The following is an 18,184-nucleotide window of genomic DNA, read 5'->3' on the forward strand; positions in this document are numbered from 1 at the left end:
TTTGTCATTTTTTTCATAGCACCAGGTGCAGAGGAGCATGACTATTGAAGAAAAGGACTTTGCCTTTGAAGCAGCTCCTTTTGATTTCTTAACCACAAAAGACATGGAGAAGATATTCGAAACACTTTAATACATCAAACAAAAACAAGGAATACATCAGAGGCTTTTGAGGCGTAAAAAATACAAAAACATCTCTGAGGTGTTGCCACTAATGACGTGAACATCCTCAAAATAAAACGAGCTATTTCTAGCACAAGAGCTCTCTCTGCTGGAGGAAAACGGTTTTGCTGTACAAAAGCTCAGCCTGCAGGTAACAGAGTGCTGGAAGCTGAGTTTGAAGCTGCAGTAAATTAAAGCCGTTTAAATCAAATCTTATTCTGTCAACATTGAACATGCACAGATCGAGAACACAAGATATCTTTTAAATGATCCTGCAGTAACACTTGAACAAAAAAGTGAAATTCTGCACAGAAGACAAACACAAACTGTATTGCTTTAGAAATGATACAAACTAAAATCTTTTTTGTTATTTCTTTTGTTTTTACATAAAAACATATAAAAAGTTTAATTATAATAGGGAATTCCAACATTTATAAAACTTTACAACACAACGCAATATAATAGTACCAATTTGGTCTCGGGTTAGTTTACGGAGCTGCAAAAATGTTCAGTCAAAAGAAAAGCCTTCCTCTTTATCTCTTCACCAGCGGACTTTCAAAAATACAGGTGAGAAAAATACATAACAAAATTCAGAGAACAAAAATGTAACAGTTGATAAAGCAAGAAACTGACAGCCTGAAAGTGCCTAGAAATTACTGGAACTCGAAGTGTTTATGCTGTTACTTGTGTAATTTTGAGACTTTTTTAACCTGTTAAAGCATTTTACTGAGTCAAGCAAATACGCATGATATGCAATATGAGATAATTGGAAATGGAATAAAACTGAAGTGAAAACGGCAGCTTAAAGTTGGTCTCTTTAAAGCTGAGGTTCTGCTGGTCCAGCTCTCTGCTCCCCTCAGGTTTGATCTTATGAAACTTGCGGATGATAAGGACTGGATTTTAGAGTTAAATATAAAACAGTTCAAAAAGGCTCTCAATTTGAATCTTGGAACTCTGCCTTTTGTTTCATTCTTAAGATAAAGCAGAGCTGAGTTAAATATGTGATTGTCAGTAGGAGCACAGGGTGGACTTTACACAGGAGTATCAGGGGGCTTATGGCTTTTATTTGTAAAATAATGTTAGGAAGCAGAGCTGTCCTCAAGGCAAGACCAATCACTTTGATAGAATTCAGGATCTCTACAAATGGAACATCATCGGCTAAGGGTTCAGGGGCTGTATCCTCCAGATTTATCCCCCTTCAAATCACAGCAGCTGCCCATTTGAACTTTTCATGCCAAACTTGGACACCCTTTTGAAAGTATGAATAGCCTCAGTACATGCTTACAGTTATCCACCATGAAGACAGTTTTCCAGTGACTGATGACAACCTGAGCCACATCTTTTCCAAATCTGACATTTGACACTTCAAATCAAATACCATGGAGGATTCAGCCTCTGACCAGAACACTGTGAGAACTATGAGAATGTCACCAGGTGAGGATTTTCATGGCTCTGGAAGAAGCTAAAGTGAAGAGGATCATGGATGTGAGAACACCACATCGATCACTGAGTCTCTGTTAGCACTTTAAGAGAAAGTCCTGCTGCCTTGGCGGCCGATAGCGCCGCCGTCGAGCTGTGCATTTGCTTGCTGGACAGTTCCAGGTGTGTGTGGCTGTGTTTGGTTGCTGGCTGTTGGAGGTCGCAGCGCTTGATGGCTGACTGCTGCAGGGGCAGGCGTGTGTGTGAGCGTGTGTGTGCCGGAGGAGACAACAGGAGACGTGTTGATGGGGAGGTGGGAGTAGGAGGGGAGCAGCCAGGGGAGAGTGGGCGGTGCTGGTGCTGGTAGAGACGGTGGCGGGCAGGGGAGGGGGATGGGGGAGAGTCTATAGCACTTAAATCTGAAGAAGATGGGCTGGGGCAGCCTCCTCCTTGAAGGTAGCGAATGCACTTCTTTTTCCTCCTAGGGACAGTCAGAGAGAGTTATCTGTGAATAAAGTGTGGATGGTAAACGTCAGCAGGCTTCAGTGGAGATGCAGCATTCACACGATGTCATGAACATGGACACACAATCATCACGAACAACACCAAGTATTAGTGTCAGACTATGTACATGGGTTTATGAAGAGTTAATATCCTAGACACTATCGATCTATTCAGGAAAATTCCTTCACATGAATAATATAAATTTATTAAAAAGACTCTTATTTACAAAATACTGGTTTTATACATTTATTTAAAAGCACAATTTTGATATCAGTATCAATCTGAAATTCTATATGAAGATGCTTTTATAAGATAAAAATAAGTAGCTGCATAAATATTCACCCCTTTTAAATGACTGATCTAATTCAACAGAGGTCCAGCCAATTGGTGCTGAAGCAGGGATCACCTGAGTGCAACGAAACTGTCAAGTGATTGTAGTAGAAAGACACCTGTGTCTGAAAGGTCCAATCACTGGTAAATCTTCTTCATCACTGGTATTCCTGGCTACCATTACACCATGAAGACAAGGGAACAGTCCAAGCCACTCAGGTAAAAGATTATTGAGAAATATAAGTCAGGGAAAGGATACAACATTTCTAAGGCACTGAATATCCCCTGGAGTTCAGTTTAATCCATCATCTAGAAATGGGAGTAATATAGCACATGTATAAATCTGCCTAGATCAGGACGTCCTCACAAACAGAGTGACCGTACAAGAAGGAGACTAGTAAGAGAGGCCCCCAAGACAGCCATGACTATTCAGAAGGAGTTACAGTCTTTAGCAGCTGAGATGGGAGAGACTCTGCATACAACTGTTGCCTGTTTTCTTCATAATGTCAAAGCTTTATGGGAGAGTGGCAAAGAGAAAGCCACTGTTGAAGAAAACTTAGATTAAATCTCAACTAGAGTTCACCAAAAAGCATATGGGAAACTGCATGGTCAAGCGGAAGAAAGTTCTTTGGTCTGATGAGACCAAAATGATGCTTTTCGGCCATCAGACAAGATACTAGGTTTGGTGGAATCCCAACACTGCACATCAACACAAAAACACCATCCCCACTGTAAAGCACTGCGGTGGCAGCATCATGCTGTGGGGATGCTTTTCGGCAGGTGGCCCTGGAAGGCTTGTAAAGGTAGAGGGTAAAATGAATGTGGCAAACTATCCTAGGGGATAATGTTTCTCAGTCTGCAACAGAACTACGGCTTGGGACAAGTTTATTTTCCAGCAAGACAATTACCGGAAGCATACAGAAATGCCGAGTGCGTTGTTGTGATTACACGACTGTTTGTGCCATGTGATATATTCAAATAGTTTCTGAAAGCTGAGGGGTTGTACTTCACAGCCAACATGTGGTTATTACGGTAATTTCACCTTTTCTAACTAAAACTCCAACATCAAATTCCCATTTTTTTCTTAATTTTATTTTAAACAGTTAAAACACTCTTAACATGCAGTACATTGTAAGTAACTGCCCAGTGTTGAAAGTATTCTGGAAAAATGGCGAAAGCACTTTCTCACAGGACATTTTCTGGGCCTTTTATAGTTAAAATAGGAAAAGAGTCCAGAGGCTCAGGTGTTAAAGGGTTAAAGACAACAAGGTGAATGTTCTGGAGTGGCCTAGACCTCAATCCAGTAAATGTTTTGTGGCTGGATTTGAAAAATGCTGTTCACGCCCGATTCATGTGCAACCTGACAGAGCTTGAGCAGTTTGGCCAAGAAAAATGGAGTAAAATTGCAGTGTCCAGATGTGCAAGTCTGATTGAGACCTATCCACACAGACTCAGTGCTGTGATTGCAGCCAAAGGTGCATCTACTAAATACTGACTTGAAGAGGGTGAATATGCAGTCACTTATTTTACCTTACATATTTTCATTTAATTATCATTACTTTGTAGAAATCTATTTTTATTTTGACACTAGTTTTCATGGTCAAAATAGCTAAATTATATTGACCATGCTTGATTTATAAGATCAATAAAATGGTAAAACCTCCAAGGGGTGAATACTTTTCAGTGTACATTCAGCTTAGTTTAGTTTATAACAGGAAACAGGCAGAAGTAGCTCCCTACAGAGTTCAAAATTACATTGTAGTCTTCTGTAACCTACAGCATGTTAGTTTGATTCTGAGACAGGCAGCCATCTTTGTTTTTGTAGCATGTTCATTTTATGAGCAACTCAGGCTAGCTTTAGCCCATGCTTTCACTCTTCATGCTAAGCCACACCACAGACTCTTAACACAAAGTAAGAATGCTCACATTTTTACTATCTTCATTTTTGCAGGGAGGAAAAAGTGCATATCGCAAAATGTCAACAATGGGTGGTATAAAGTGATCACACTTATATTGATAAATAATTTTAGGAGCAGGAAATACTAATTTTCATTATTCTTCTCCTATATTGGCTTTCTTCCACATGATAAGCATCACGAAAACAGTGTAAAATGAAAACTCAGTGCAAAGCCAGGTGTTTTGGTTACCAAATTAATGAATAAATTTGCATTTATCTCCTAAACTACTAACTTCCAACTAATGTATTTTTAGATTTATTTTTGGGCTATTTAACCTTTATTCCACAGACAGTGGATAGAGTAAGATATGCAGGAGGGAGAGTGGGGAATGGTATGCAAAAAAGGAGCCACAGAGCTGGTGGATGTGGTCGACTTCAGCATTTGGACACAGGGCATAACCCAACCTTTAGACCACCAGTACCCCAAACTTCAAACTAACTGCTTAAAGAAGGTAATTGTAAACCTGAGTGACATGCTGTGAGGTTATTGTACTGCTCAGTGCAGCATCAAAGCAGTTAACAGGATCCCATCATCATTACCAGAATATGAAATGAGTCACCAGGCTAAACCGCAAGGAGAGACGCAGGGCCATATTTAGAGCGAGCAAGACAGAGGAAGAGTGCAATAGAAAGTGATTTGTAAATGTCAGAGTTCAGCATCAAAAGACGCCTGTTACCACATTGCATGAATGGAGAAAGTTGAAAGCAGAGAGCACTGCCAAAATGCAAGGCTGCAAGGAGTGTGTCAGTGTAGCTGCGGCGATAAGGATTTGCTCTAACCACATTCACACCCCTTTGTTCTCTCAAACCGAAACACACACACATTCTTCAATTTCCATGACGTCATGGTGGGGAAGACAACAGGGTTGCTACAGAGCTGTGGTGGTAGAAACTTCTACTGCAGAAGAACAAGGATTCCTGAGTCCTGCAAGAGCAATGGACTGCTGCCTAAATCCTGATTATTACTTCTACTGCAGTATATCAGTGCCACTGTCTTCATACTGATAAAAGTGCTAAGACAGTAACATTTTAAGAAAGGATCAAGAAGTCGCTGTTTCAGTGGTATGCTTGAACAGCTCTCACAGAAAAAGAACATTAAGACGGTGTCTGTGCTATCACAGTATGTCTGAAGTAGGTAATTCTAGAACAACCTCACCAAGTAAAGCTGTTCTCTAAACTACAAGTGTATCCAGAGCTTTCTGTTTCCTATCACAGCACGTCTACATATTTTAAAGTGAACTTGCCAAGTTTTTGATGCAACTTTAAGTTAAAGAAAATTATGAAAACTGTCTCAGACAGCCACTGTGCACACAGTGAGGACACTGGGATATTCCAAATATTAAGCCATAACTAAAGTATTGACAAACATGGATGCAGGCCAGGACTTATGAATTACATTCAGCAACTTCTGCTACTGACTAGTGATAGTGAATTGGCTTCTAAGGCCAAAGGTAAGGTTTGAAACATTGTTGGAAGTTTGATATTTTCTAAAACAACAGCGCAAATTTGTCATTAGTTGTAGGGCATGCAAATCAGATTTTTATGACCATATGATCATGTTTCTTAGTCTGTTTGTGCAATTTTTATGATTGCAATATCATGAGTGATTTTCTTCAAACTCTGCCAGATGTCCACTGTAAATCAGGGATGATCTGTTGAGATTTTGGAGGTCAGAGGTCAAGGTTATTAGACCTCATGTTCATCTCTTGCAGTGGAGCAGGGCAGTGACTGTTGCTACATTTAGCACACACTGACCTATTCTTGTACACATGTAGAGTATACACGAGCCTTTGCAGGGATTCTCTTCAAACTTTGCACCCCAGTCCACTCTGACTCAAGGACGACCTAGTTAGATTTTAGAGGTCAAAGGTCAAGGCCATTGGGCCTTATTTTTGTCCCTTACTTATAAGATTTCTATGAATCACACTACCTCAGTAGCCATCCCAGTCCTTCTGTTTTAACCCACCACTGCACTCTTTGCCTAGCAACTGGATACCTTGCAGAGTCGTTTAACTGCCAGGTGCTAGTTCTAGTTCATGACTGATTTGAACTACTGTTATTTGTCCTTAAACGGGTGTCTGAAATCGGTGGAATTCATGTATTTGGCTGAAATAAAAGTCCCATTTTTAAAAAATATGATTTGACATTTTTTCTGCATTTTTTTAAAGCTAATTTCAAACAATCATTCTGCTCATATTCTAGTTTTTTTTTTAGGTAGTACACCCCTCTAACACATTCATTTTACATTGCTGCCATGACGCAGAGCACATGAAAGTCCCCCTCTACTTACAAGATATTTTAAGAAAAGAAATAAACTAGAATACATTTTTTAGATCACAAATCATTAAATCGGCCAAGTGTTTCCTGAAAGCTGATGTCCAATCACAGCAAATTCTTTTGGATGTAACATGATGACTGATCCTGAAAAGGGATCCTATGGGATACATTTTAACAATAGAGGGGTGATTATTCTACAAACTTCGTTTCTGGTATTTTTACATTTGAAAATGCATGAATATCTCACTTCATTAACTAAATATTCATGTGTGGAGCAGTGAGTAAGTGACCGATGACATGCAGAACTCAGGCTGGATTTAAAAACAGTCTGAGGCAGAGCTTGGCTTTAGGCAAGCATAATCTCGCTAACTGTTAGTTAATGGATGGAATCCCTTAAATTTGTTATAATGTGGGACTATCAAAAGATGACAAGGTAAAGATTGGATGACAGAGAATTCACACAGATGTAGGAAATTATTACTAGCTCTAGAGCAGCTCCGCCTATGGGACTACTTGAATAGAAAAGACCCAATCAGAAGGCAGCGATGAGCTGATGGATGGTTAATAAAACAGAGATGCAGAGGTTGATGTGCAACAGCCGTGTGGCACTATGAAGAGGGTTCAGGCTGATGTTTGGTACACACCTGCATGGACCGCACCAGTCCGTTTGTTGGTTGAGACCGAAGCGAGCCCGGCATTTCTTAGGAGAGCCCGGGTCTGAGCACAACGCACAGCATGCACAAAACAAGGAGGAAAAATACAGAGGAGCAAAACAGTGTAAAAAAAAAATGTTAGAGGGTGAGAACAGAGAGAGGAGAGAATAAGACAGGAAGAAAGACATTTCAGAGCTTGTCATGGCAGAAAAAAAAGCACCAACAGAGCCGTTCAGAGAAAGTCAAAATGTTAGTAGCAGGTTACAGCAATGCAAACATGAACAACCACCAAAATAACCAACAGACACACCCACACAAAAACTGTTCAACAGGTGAGGCATCCTGGGAAACAGGCTGTTAAGTTGCACAGACAGATACAGCGAAGGGAGATGTGCTGAGATGCTGTTAGTGAAGATTTAAACGTTTTTTCTTTTTGAGAAAAAAGGTACATTTCAAAACTGTTTTAACACTGGAGATCTGATCCTTATTTAGATTCCAATCTTTATTTTTTTGTTAAAAGCCAGGCATGTTTCCAGGTTTTTACTGTTTAATTCACAATTACTTCAGAGGAATAGATTTATTTTGCATCATATTAGTCCAATCATTCATTGTTTTGGCAAGCTATTACCATATTCAAGGCTTACAGAGGGACTCTCAGAGTACATTTCAGGCCAAAACAAATGCACACTTTGGACACACCTCCTTCATCCCTCAGGTCCTGCCTCCACACTTCCCCCAGGCCTAACCTTGCAAAACAGATGGAGTTGCCAGATTCCATGCCCGTCCTCAGGCAGACCTATCTTACAAAACTTCAATCTGTAACTTTTGTTCCTCGTGTACCAATTATCTTGAGGAGAATAAGGCGATAGCTATGAGCAAGGTTTAGTTCTTGTTATCATGGACATAGGAGGTTGCTGCTGTGGATCTGCTGACTACAACCATTTCATAATCATCCTAGCTGCTTTTAGTGATATGGCATTGTTCTGTTTTCTATCAACTCTGGTTGTTATTGCTAATTGTTCACATATTACACTATCCCTATTGATGTTATAGCCATATCCTACAAAATTAAGATACGTTTATAGCCATGACACCCATAAATTTATCTTCCATGTGTGGTTTTGTTGTTTCTCTTGTCCCTCTTTCTTCATTCCTCTCTTCTCTCTCCCTGCTTCTCCCCCATGCCCTACACCTCTACCCCTTTCCAGCCCCGGTGCAACTTCAGCAGATGGTTGTCAACATGAGTCTGGCTATGCTTGCGGTTCCTGCTCTTAAAGGGATTTCCTTGCCACTGTAATGGGGCTAGATACTGCTAGTGCTGAGCTCATAGTGATTAGCCTTTGTAAAAATACATCCAAGAATACAGTCTAGACCCACCCTCTTTGTAAAACGCCTTGAGATAACTTTAGTTATTAACTGGCGCTACAAACAAAGATTGATTGATTAATGAACAATGTGGCAGCAATTAGCACAGATGCAGCCATAGCAACAGTTTTAATCACACTGAACCACATTTCTTAATTAAAATTGGAGCATAGAAAAACACCAAAAGCTTTTCTTAGCAGAAAACATCCTTTTGCTCTTCTCCTGAGCAGCCTCAGCATGAGTTTGGGATCGTTCCAGGCGTAGTTTAGTTGTACTGCATGCTGGTATACAATGGCCGCTGATGAAGTGATTGGTTTGGATATAGCTAAAGCAGCAGTTTCATTAAAACTGGACAAAATTTCTTTATCAAAAGAAGAGCACACTGAAAGTTTTCCTTGGTGTAAAATATGATTTAGCTCACGTAACTGATATATAAAACAGTCTATCTGTTGTGTCAGGTTACCCTACCCTCCCTTCCTGTTTTTTCAGAGACTGTCTAGTGCTGATAAACATCTGAAACAAGATTCTGCAATCAGTTTCAAGTGATGATATGCATCTCAAAGTTGACTTGGTTCTTACTAGTTTGTAAATGTTTTTATTTGCCACTGAGTGGGCAGAGTCATCTCTCTTTCCAGATGTAGTGGCAGGACTTATGGGCAGAGAGGGAGGAATGTGAAAAAGCATTTATGAAACATGTTTGAGCCTCTGAGTGACATATACAAGCAAATGGAAGTGTCCATCTGTGTAAACATAGAGCTGAGAACAACAAACTAAGAGGAAGTTTGACTTCAAGTTATTTTTAATCATTTATTTACACAGGCTATGTTAGATTTTGATGATATAAAAAATAGTCAAAAAGTTGCATGTTAAGCCTTTAAACCTAAAAGTTTATCTACAAATTTGTATCATTGAGCTTATGGGCTGCTGCAGCTATTACATTCTCACTTTTGATTCTTCCTGGAAATGCTCTGCCCGGCTGCTTATAGACAACAAATAATCTTCACCTGAAGCTTTCTCTATGCACATTTGTATAGAAAATATATAAATAATATAAATATGTATTGAAAATAAGAGAGAAGGGAGGTTTTTATCTGATCAATAGAAAGAAGACAATGCCTCAGTGTTTGACATTTCAAATGTAATCAGGAATTGGACACTAAGTTTTGTTACATCGGGAATTCAAAGGTTAAACTTAGGTTAGATGGAAAGCAGAGTGGGTGGATGTTTTGACGTTAGAGACACATCCTGCCTTTAAGGCATCAACGGTAAGTTCTGCAGAGCGCCAACACAAATTCAAGCACAATTCCTCAATCCTCTTCTGATAATGCAGATTCTTTTGTGTTTGCTGACACATTGTAGAACATTATCCATCTTATTAAAGAAAAGCAAGATATTTAAAGTTGATTTACCTGCATTGGAGTCCTGCAGCTTCTCCCTTTTTCTCCTTTTCTTCTTTCCCTGTGGGAGGAAAAAATATTAAGTTATTTATGCAATTATCTGATACAGCTTCAGTTAAGATTGATTTTTACATTCTAGGCATGGTTAATAGTGCAATCCCCACTTTGACAGCAAAAGTTTATGATGCAGCGTGATCCCAAACTGTTTACTATTCTGAAGAAGGTAGCTTAAAGCACATGTAAACCCTTTTAAAATAAAGAATGCATAACTGAAAGCAGTCAAATCAGGTCAGGCAACCATCTTCAAAAGCAAGACAAAGCAAGGAAGATATAGAAGACAAAGAAGAAATGTTTTACAAATGTCACTGTCTCCTCAATTAAAAAAAAACAAACCAAAAAGAAGTCAGATAAACTCAAAAAATCAGTTTAAAAAGGATTGTAATTATTTGCAGATCACCTCAGATACAAAAACAATCACAATTGTGGTCATATTTTTCTCTCTGTATTGTGTGACTGTAAAACATCAGAGTTGTTCGCACACACAGGTGATGGTGAAGTGAGGCCTCATGTTTGGGTGAGATGAAGGATGTGGGTACAGAGATCTGCCGCCTACATGTCATGTCTGCCCTCCTCAGCCTGCTGTCAGTAATGTCTATGTGGTTACTCTCTCTGCAACTGCACCTTTCTGAAGCTCTGCGTCTGTGGGCGTACATGTGTCTACATGTACTACATCTACACTGGGTGTTTTTAGGGCGAAGAGGAGAAACCCTCCACAGCTGCGGGGGCGTTATGTGGAACTTCATTTCCTGTTTTGCTTACAGGTCCAATGACTTTTTTTTAGCCTCAGGAGAATAGATGAGTGTGGAGGCTGATGAGGGAGGTTCCTTAAAATAAAACAGCACAGCTAACCACACTGCTTTATCACAAAACTAGACTTCTAAGCCTGAGCTTTTATTTACTATGAATGTCCCCCCATTGTCTATGTGCAGACAGTCAGTGAGCATGTAACACAGCATTTAAGCTAAAGTTCAAAATATGGGGCTTCACTTTTGTGTCAAATGTGCAGCAACACTCAGCAGACTAAGCCTTGTTGTCTTAACATATGATGCTCTTCCCTTTTCATATACAAAATTATCTGCCTCTGTCTTCTTGTGCCAAGGAGGACTATACGGCTTAAATGTAGGGATGCAGTCTGTGAATATCTGGGTCGATGCTGATGTTAAAAACATATATTTAGCTGGTGCAGATACTGATTGTTTCTTTTTCATCACTTCGTTTGATGTACTTGGCCAACATTTTCTTTTGTTTCTTGCAGTTAAAACAGATCAGAGTTTGATTATAAAGTGAATTCTTCTACCTAATAAAAACTCATCTTTGTATCTGTACTTCGGTGAACTAGATGCTAGCATTTAACTGACTGTGCACAACAGGTAAACACTGGTAACTGACATCTGTTAATACCACATTATTTGCTGATGGGCCAGTGTTTGTCAACAGGGCTGATACAGATGCTAAACTGAAGCATCTGCACATCTCTCACACTTAAATGTATTTACTTTAATTTCTTTTTTTGAACTGAATTCATGAAGCTGGGGTCTGGTGCTGCAACATTAAGTTCTCATTTAAATCAAATTAATAACAAACAATTTGGAAAAGTTGAGCTGAGCAGGTTTAGATTTCAAGATTCATTTCTTTTCTCAAAAAAGCAACAAACCCCCCCCACCCACCCCCCCAATTTTTTTAAAATGGTAGAGAATAAAGAAACAACATGATGTCATCTTTAGTACTGGGAAACACTGTGTAGATTGGTATAAAGTACAGTAACTGAATCCAGCACTGCAGTTGTCAGTAAACCAACCTTTATCTAGAAATAGAGTAGTACTTAGCTCTAACATGTCCACATTAACTCAAACAGTATTTGCTTGTTGCGTCTAGGATCAACTGTTAGGAAAATGCTCCAAGCTCCATCATACTAACAGCAACAGCTCCTCCATGTATGATCAACTGAAGCTGGAAAACGTTACAACCCTGACAGCTATCTAAAGTAACTTCAGTTACAACAAAGCCAGTGGATCACCTGATAACCACATTTCTCTCATTATTCTATTATTTTATTACAGCATTTTCTGAATCCTACGACTATTTTTCGAAGGATCTCCAAAGTCAAACTACTGGGGCTCTGTTTCCGCCAAGCAGTCTGGATCAGTTTGGTTTGGATAGAAATGGCACCTTTCTGACTCTAAAGAGTGGAGTTAGAAACACTGCAGTCGGTTGATTGGCCAAAATATATATTTCTAATTTTCTAGGCAACAACGGTAATATGGACAAACACAAAACGCACAACATTTTGTGCTGTGCTGAACAGCTTTTCTCACAAACATGCTCTTAAAGGAAACAGTGGTGTACTATTTAGCAAATTAACCCTGTAGGAGTACTGCTTAGACTGAAATAACAATTCAAGATAACAAATTACAAACCATAGTGATGTGTCATTTGCAATTATGCAGGATTTTAGAGTAGACTCTGTTATGTGAACAGGGACCCCATTCTTATTGCTGTTTCAAAGACATGGAATATCCAAAATGGTACCAAAGGAAGAGTCAAAGGACAAGCTCATATTACTGAGCTGAGCCAAATGATCCAGATCTCTAAAAAGAACCAGAATTCTGATCAAGTGAGGGTTGTGAGAGTGCAAGCAAGATCAGGGTTTACTGTACCAAACTGCACCAAATTGTACTGAACCAACTTGGAGGAAAACATAAGAAATGCAACACAAGTGTGGTGTAAGAAGTTTGTGTGAATTCTAGTCATTTATATTTAATAATAAACAAAAACAGAAGATGAGATGCCCACCCAAAATAAAATAAGAATTTCAATAATTAATAAATAAATTAAAATCTAAGGCAGTGAGATAGCGAGGCCAGCCATGCGGCCCTGCTCTCTGTTAGTTAAGCAAAACGGGCTGATTTATACCTCTGTGTGATTACCAGATAAACTAACTAGTTTTAAAAACTATTGAAGCGTGCACATGAATTCATAGAGGACCAATCATATCTGCTTTTGCAGCTCATTCCCTCCCCCCTGTCATTTGCAGTTTGTGTGAATCAGGATTTTTGGAAAGTGCATGCAAACTCTGCACAGAAATACCCACATCCCCTTTCATGCAGCTCTTCACATAGTTATTGTTTCCCACCACAGAGGCATAAATCCACCAGAAGATGTGTCCCTACCCAATCAGCTTTACTCTTTTCCCCTGCGACCCCGCTAAGGCCCGCCTCCTGCAAGAGTTCAACAGCAAACTGACAAATCAGAGGCACACAGCAGCCCAGATACACAACAACCCCAACACATCATGCATCACACAGGTTTGACTGCCTCCTGCAATCTCACTGCATGCCATTAATATTTGTAAATATGATCTAGGACATTGAACTGACAGGTCTGGGAGCCAATAATCATGCATGTTTTTGAGACAGTAGCCAGTAAAGACAGTAAAATGACTTATTTCTTATGGTTGGAGGTGAGAACAAAATAAGACAAAGCCCTTGGATTGCTTTGGATTGATCTCTTTTTATTTCTGTTCCTTGGTTTCATTTACAAACCAGAGAGAAAAGAAGCATCATTAATGGGAGAAAGTGAGGGTTCCTTCCAGACTTTAAATGCTCATGTCCCCCTAAATATGTCTTATTAAAATCAACTTTTAAAATCACAGAAAGGTGTCAATATTTTTGTCATAGTCATGGAGGTAAGTATGGGAGTAAGAGGAGAAGCACTTACGTAGTTGTCTCTGGCAGACCAGGTCGGGTAGAGCTGCATGTGGAGTTGTCTCTCTTTACGGGCCAACTCGTAGTACTTGGCCTGCTCCTCCCGGGTGAGTGCATGCCACTGGAACACAGAGAGAAAGAGAGAAAATAGTCAGATGCCTATCTAGTACATGTGATTGTATGGGCGTTTTATACTATGCAGTCCTTTTGGATTTTTGTCTTATTTGGTGAATGAAACTCAAATTAATGCTGTCGGCATTAATGCATTAATCATAATTACTTAAGATCAGGATGTGCATTTCTTTTGAAATTTGCATTCATCGCATGCTTTCTTGCCCCCTTCAGCACATGTTGGTTAAGCCACTGTAATGTCTCTCTGCAGTCAGACATTTTATTACAATATTGCTGATAAGAAACAAAGCACACAGTAAGTCGCTTATACTGCCAGGGTGCTCTCAATCAAAACAATGAACAATGATAGTAAAAGATCACAAGTAGAGATGTGGAGAACTGCTCCGCCAACCTTTGCAGATTACTTCCTGTTTTGATTATAAGACTTAAATAAAACAGCACGATAAGGTGTAGAACAGTAAGCCAGGGTTTCCATTCTATGGATTTCACATAATAAGGTAGAAAAGCGGTTAAAAGTAGCCTTCTACTCAGAAAGTACTCTAGGGTGGTTCACTGTGCTTGGTCCCTACTCCAACGGCAAATGTCTAGAGAGGTCAACATTATGGGGGTCAGTGGATGGACTTTGGCCTTTTAGTTGCCATTTTTTCCTGTCAAAGTGTACAATAAAGACAAAAAAACCCTGCATTTTCAGCAGCCAAGTACCAGTCAGGATTGTTCTGACCTAAGCACCAGTACGTGGGGGAAACAGAGTTCACATTACCACAGTCCTCTTATGTTCCTCATGTGTGAAATTACAGGCTGACCTGGAATCAAGGATTAGCCCTTGTTTAGTTGTGTGTCTGTGTGTCTCTGTATTGTTGCGTAAAGTTGTGCACTTCTCACCCTTCGGCCCAGAATCTGGTTGATGGCCGCGCTCTCCTTTAATGTGCACTCTGCGATGACCTTCGCCCTCATCTCCTTCATGTAGAGCATGAAGGCGTTCAGAGGTTTCTTGATGACTGGCTTCTTGGGCTCCTTCTCCCGTTTGGCCTCCTGTGGCTTCCTGTGAGGGAGTAGATGGGTGAAAGATACGGGGAAAGACAGAAAAAAATCAGAATCTGTTCTTTGACTTTAGGTTTGTTAATTTTACAAACACCTGGTACTGTGCCTGTATACAGTTGGATACAGGTTACTAACAGGTGTGTTACATAAGGGAGACACAGAAAACAGACTTTTACAGAAAAATACTGGGATATAAACACATTAATTTTTTCACATGCTAGTGATAAATTTAGATTTTTGCAAAACTCCATGGAGCAATAGTGATAAATTTACAGTATATTGCACAGCCCTAGTTGAGAGGATACATAGCACTTTAACAGATGTATGTTAAATATGAAGCTACAGACTATTAACATAACTTAAGATCTAGACTTGATATAAAGCCTTTCTAAATGTGCCTTCTGCGATTGCCTTGCATCTGTAGGACCCGACCTAGAACGACCCTTCCTACCAAGGAAGGATCCTGGACTTTGAGAGAGCCTATAGACTGGAACTGGTCTTACAGGATGCCTTTGAACTTCATAGTAATGACAGATCTCTAGAAGTAGCAGCTCAGTCTAGCACATAAACAACTCTAACTCACTTTAAATTGTGTACGGATTTCATGAAAAAGTTAAAATGTTCTGATCAGAAGTGATCATAGTTGGATTTTGATATCCTTTATTGACATTATCATCCTGACTGTTTCAACCTGGTTCTGGTGTTACTGCTAGATTAAGCTTACAGTTTTCTGCCTGGTGTCTTTATACTGCTATTACTTTAGACACATTCACTGCATTCAGGTGATCCTATTTCACTAGTTATGAGACTTTTAGTATCAATTGGCTGGACATCTGTTGAATTAGGTCAGTCAATTTAAATATATTAGAATAGAATTTTTATTTATTTTACTTATTTTACATACATATTTCTAGCTAATTTACTTTACTTTGTAGAAATCTGTTTTCACCTTGACATTGAAGGGGGTTATTTTTGTATTTTTTGATCAAAAAAGCCAAATCATATTGATCAAGACTGATTTATAAAATCAAGAAAAGGGTCAAACTTCTGAAGGGGTGAATACTTTTAGTAGGTACTCTTTAAATGTGCATCATACAGTATGGTATGTTATAATATGGTATGGTAGTGTGGTATCAGTAGTTGTAATAAACTCTTACAGCCATCACAAAATATATGAAATACATAATTTTGCCTTATTTATTCAAGTATTAAAATCTTAAATATTTGACTTCTTAAGAACTAATTTACACTGAACATGTAAAGCAGAATAATCAGTGTTTTATTACAGAGTTAAATAAAGAGATTATCCACTTATACAAACTTACATAAGCTTTAGTATTGAATATGAAGGGACATGTGTATTATGAGTAAAGGAGATTAATACAGGCTGATGTTGAAGTGTAACAGAGACAGAGTAGTGACAAGAAGAGAAAGCCGAGTGAGTAGTAATAACTGACTTGTAGACTTACACATACATGCCCCTGTCATACTGGTCATGTTCCTGCTTGCCTGTGGGGGGCACTATGGCAGGGTGAGGGATCCCTGTGGGATGCATGCCTGATGGGCCCAGCATTAGTGGGTGAGAGAACCTGTTGAAGGAAGATAGAAGAAGAAAGTAGAAGAAAGAAGAAGATTAAAAAAACATTTATTCCAGTTGGATCAAAGGGTGGAGAGGATGATTAGCATTAAAGCATAAGCAACAGTTTATCATAAGCAATGAGCTTAAAGCAAGACAAGCCTGTAGCCTGATTGTTTAAGGTGAGCGTTGACATTTTTCTGGCTTGATTGAACCTAAGATCATATCCAGTGATTCTTTAGAGTGTCCAAAGAGGGAAAGATTTCACAGAAAGTGAAATCAGAAATACTTTCAACCCCAGGGAGAATTTTGGTATTACACTTGCTCTTTTTAGAATTAAAGCTTAAGATAGGAGATTTAACCATGACAACTTCTGTTATAAACAGAAATGTCTAATCATTGACACAATAATATCTTAAAAACTTTAGAAAAATAAAATAAAATCATGACTGGTGATGTGGTGAGCCCTCTCTTTAGACAGCAGCCAGAACCTGTGTGATTTGGATACATGTAAATGTGTCACCACTAGAGGGAGTCCTGGCATCACTTAGTGAAAGAAAAATATTCCTCTGATCTTTCGTTCTTGTTTGAAGGCAGATTTCAGTCAACATACTTAGAAATCTCTTCTGTCAAAGAATCATCTCTAATATAAGTATACAATTTATAGAGAATGATATTGTTTGTTTCTTCATTTAAAAAAAAACTTGTTTACACACCTTTGCAGACTGTGGGGATGGGGGGGTCTGACAGTAAAACTAAAAACAAATGAGCTAATTGCTAATGAGAGTGACGTTTGGGAAAAACACTAACAAAAATATATATTTCTATTGTTTGCATGGAGTCAACAGCTCAGAAATAGAGGAAATGCAGGAAACATTTTCTCTGATTTCATTGTAATGTTTGATTTAAGATTACAAAACCCCCACACATCTGTAAGTTTTAAATGCAGTAGCTGGAAATGTTTTCCTTTTGGAGTCAAGCTTCTTTTATTTCCTTACAGGAATCTAAGTTCATAGATATACAGACTGTATACAGTAAAATCATGCAGATTAAATACATATGGGTTTCCAGACTATATAAAATTTTCTTATCACTGTGAACGTACCCAATGACAGTGTGTAGCATGATATCCTTCTTAAACTGTGAAGGTAGATGAAATTTGGTTGTTGGGAGTTCTGTGAGAGACTCGGCAGACATTGTGACACACCGGCAAAGCGCTGCAGCAACAAAGCTTCAATCTTTAGTAAGCACCGACTTTCATCTGTTTGTGTGTTTGAGATCTTTATCATGGGTTTGAGATCAAATTTAACAATTTGTAGTCAAAGCTTCAGCAGACACATAAAAAAACCTGAAAACCTTTTGCAGAACAACATGAAGACGGTGCAGTTATTTCAAGCTCATAGCAGGGGCACACAGCTCACACTTTTGTTGGTGTCCTTGAAAACAGAACATGTATGTTTCTTTAATAAATGTATTTTTATTATTATGTTTCAAAGACAAGGAGTGCACACACACACAGATATTAAAATAACGGGATTACAAAAAAGCAGTGGAAAGCCATTCATGTCTGTGTGATAGTGCTAAAGTTAAAGAGGATGTGTGTGTAAGTG

At 39.0% G+C, this 18,184-nt stretch overlaps 1 protein-coding gene across 9 annotated transcripts in view; it reads right to left on the reverse strand.

Annotated features, from left to right (window-relative positions):
- Positions 1 to 113: 113 nt before the first annotated feature.
- Positions 114 to 18,184, reverse strand: part of tcf7 (transcription factor 7) — a 95,730-nt gene continuing 77,659 nt past the window's right edge. For 2 of the 9 annotated variants that reach the window (XM_041801201.1, XM_041801199.1), the window contains 7 exons: positions 16,468 to 16,587; positions 14,840 to 14,999; positions 13,839 to 13,946; positions 13,292 to 13,339; positions 10,074 to 10,122; positions 7,291 to 7,363; positions 114 to 2,059 (listed from right to left, as the gene is read on the reverse strand). In XM_041801201.1, the coding sequence (XP_041657135.1) occupies positions 1,663 to 2,059; positions 7,291 to 7,363; positions 10,074 to 10,122; positions 13,292 to 13,339; positions 13,839 to 13,946; positions 14,840 to 14,999; positions 16,468 to 16,587 (955 nt within the window). In that variant the 3' untranslated portion in view covers positions 114 to 1,662. Of the gene's footprint in view, positions 2,084 to 7,290; positions 7,364 to 10,073; positions 10,123 to 13,291; positions 13,340 to 13,838; positions 13,947 to 14,839; positions 15,000 to 16,467; positions 16,588 to 18,184 lie in introns of all 9 variants that reach the window. The other 7 variants (XM_041801208.1, XM_041801200.1, XM_041801203.1 and 4 more) reach the window with 6 other exon arrangements.

Source organism: Cheilinus undulatus, linkage group 12, assembly GCF_018320785.1.
Source record: "Cheilinus undulatus linkage group 12, ASM1832078v1, whole genome shotgun sequence".
Classification (NCBI taxonomy): domain Eukaryota; kingdom Metazoa; phylum Chordata; class Actinopteri; order Labriformes; family Labridae; genus Cheilinus; species Cheilinus undulatus.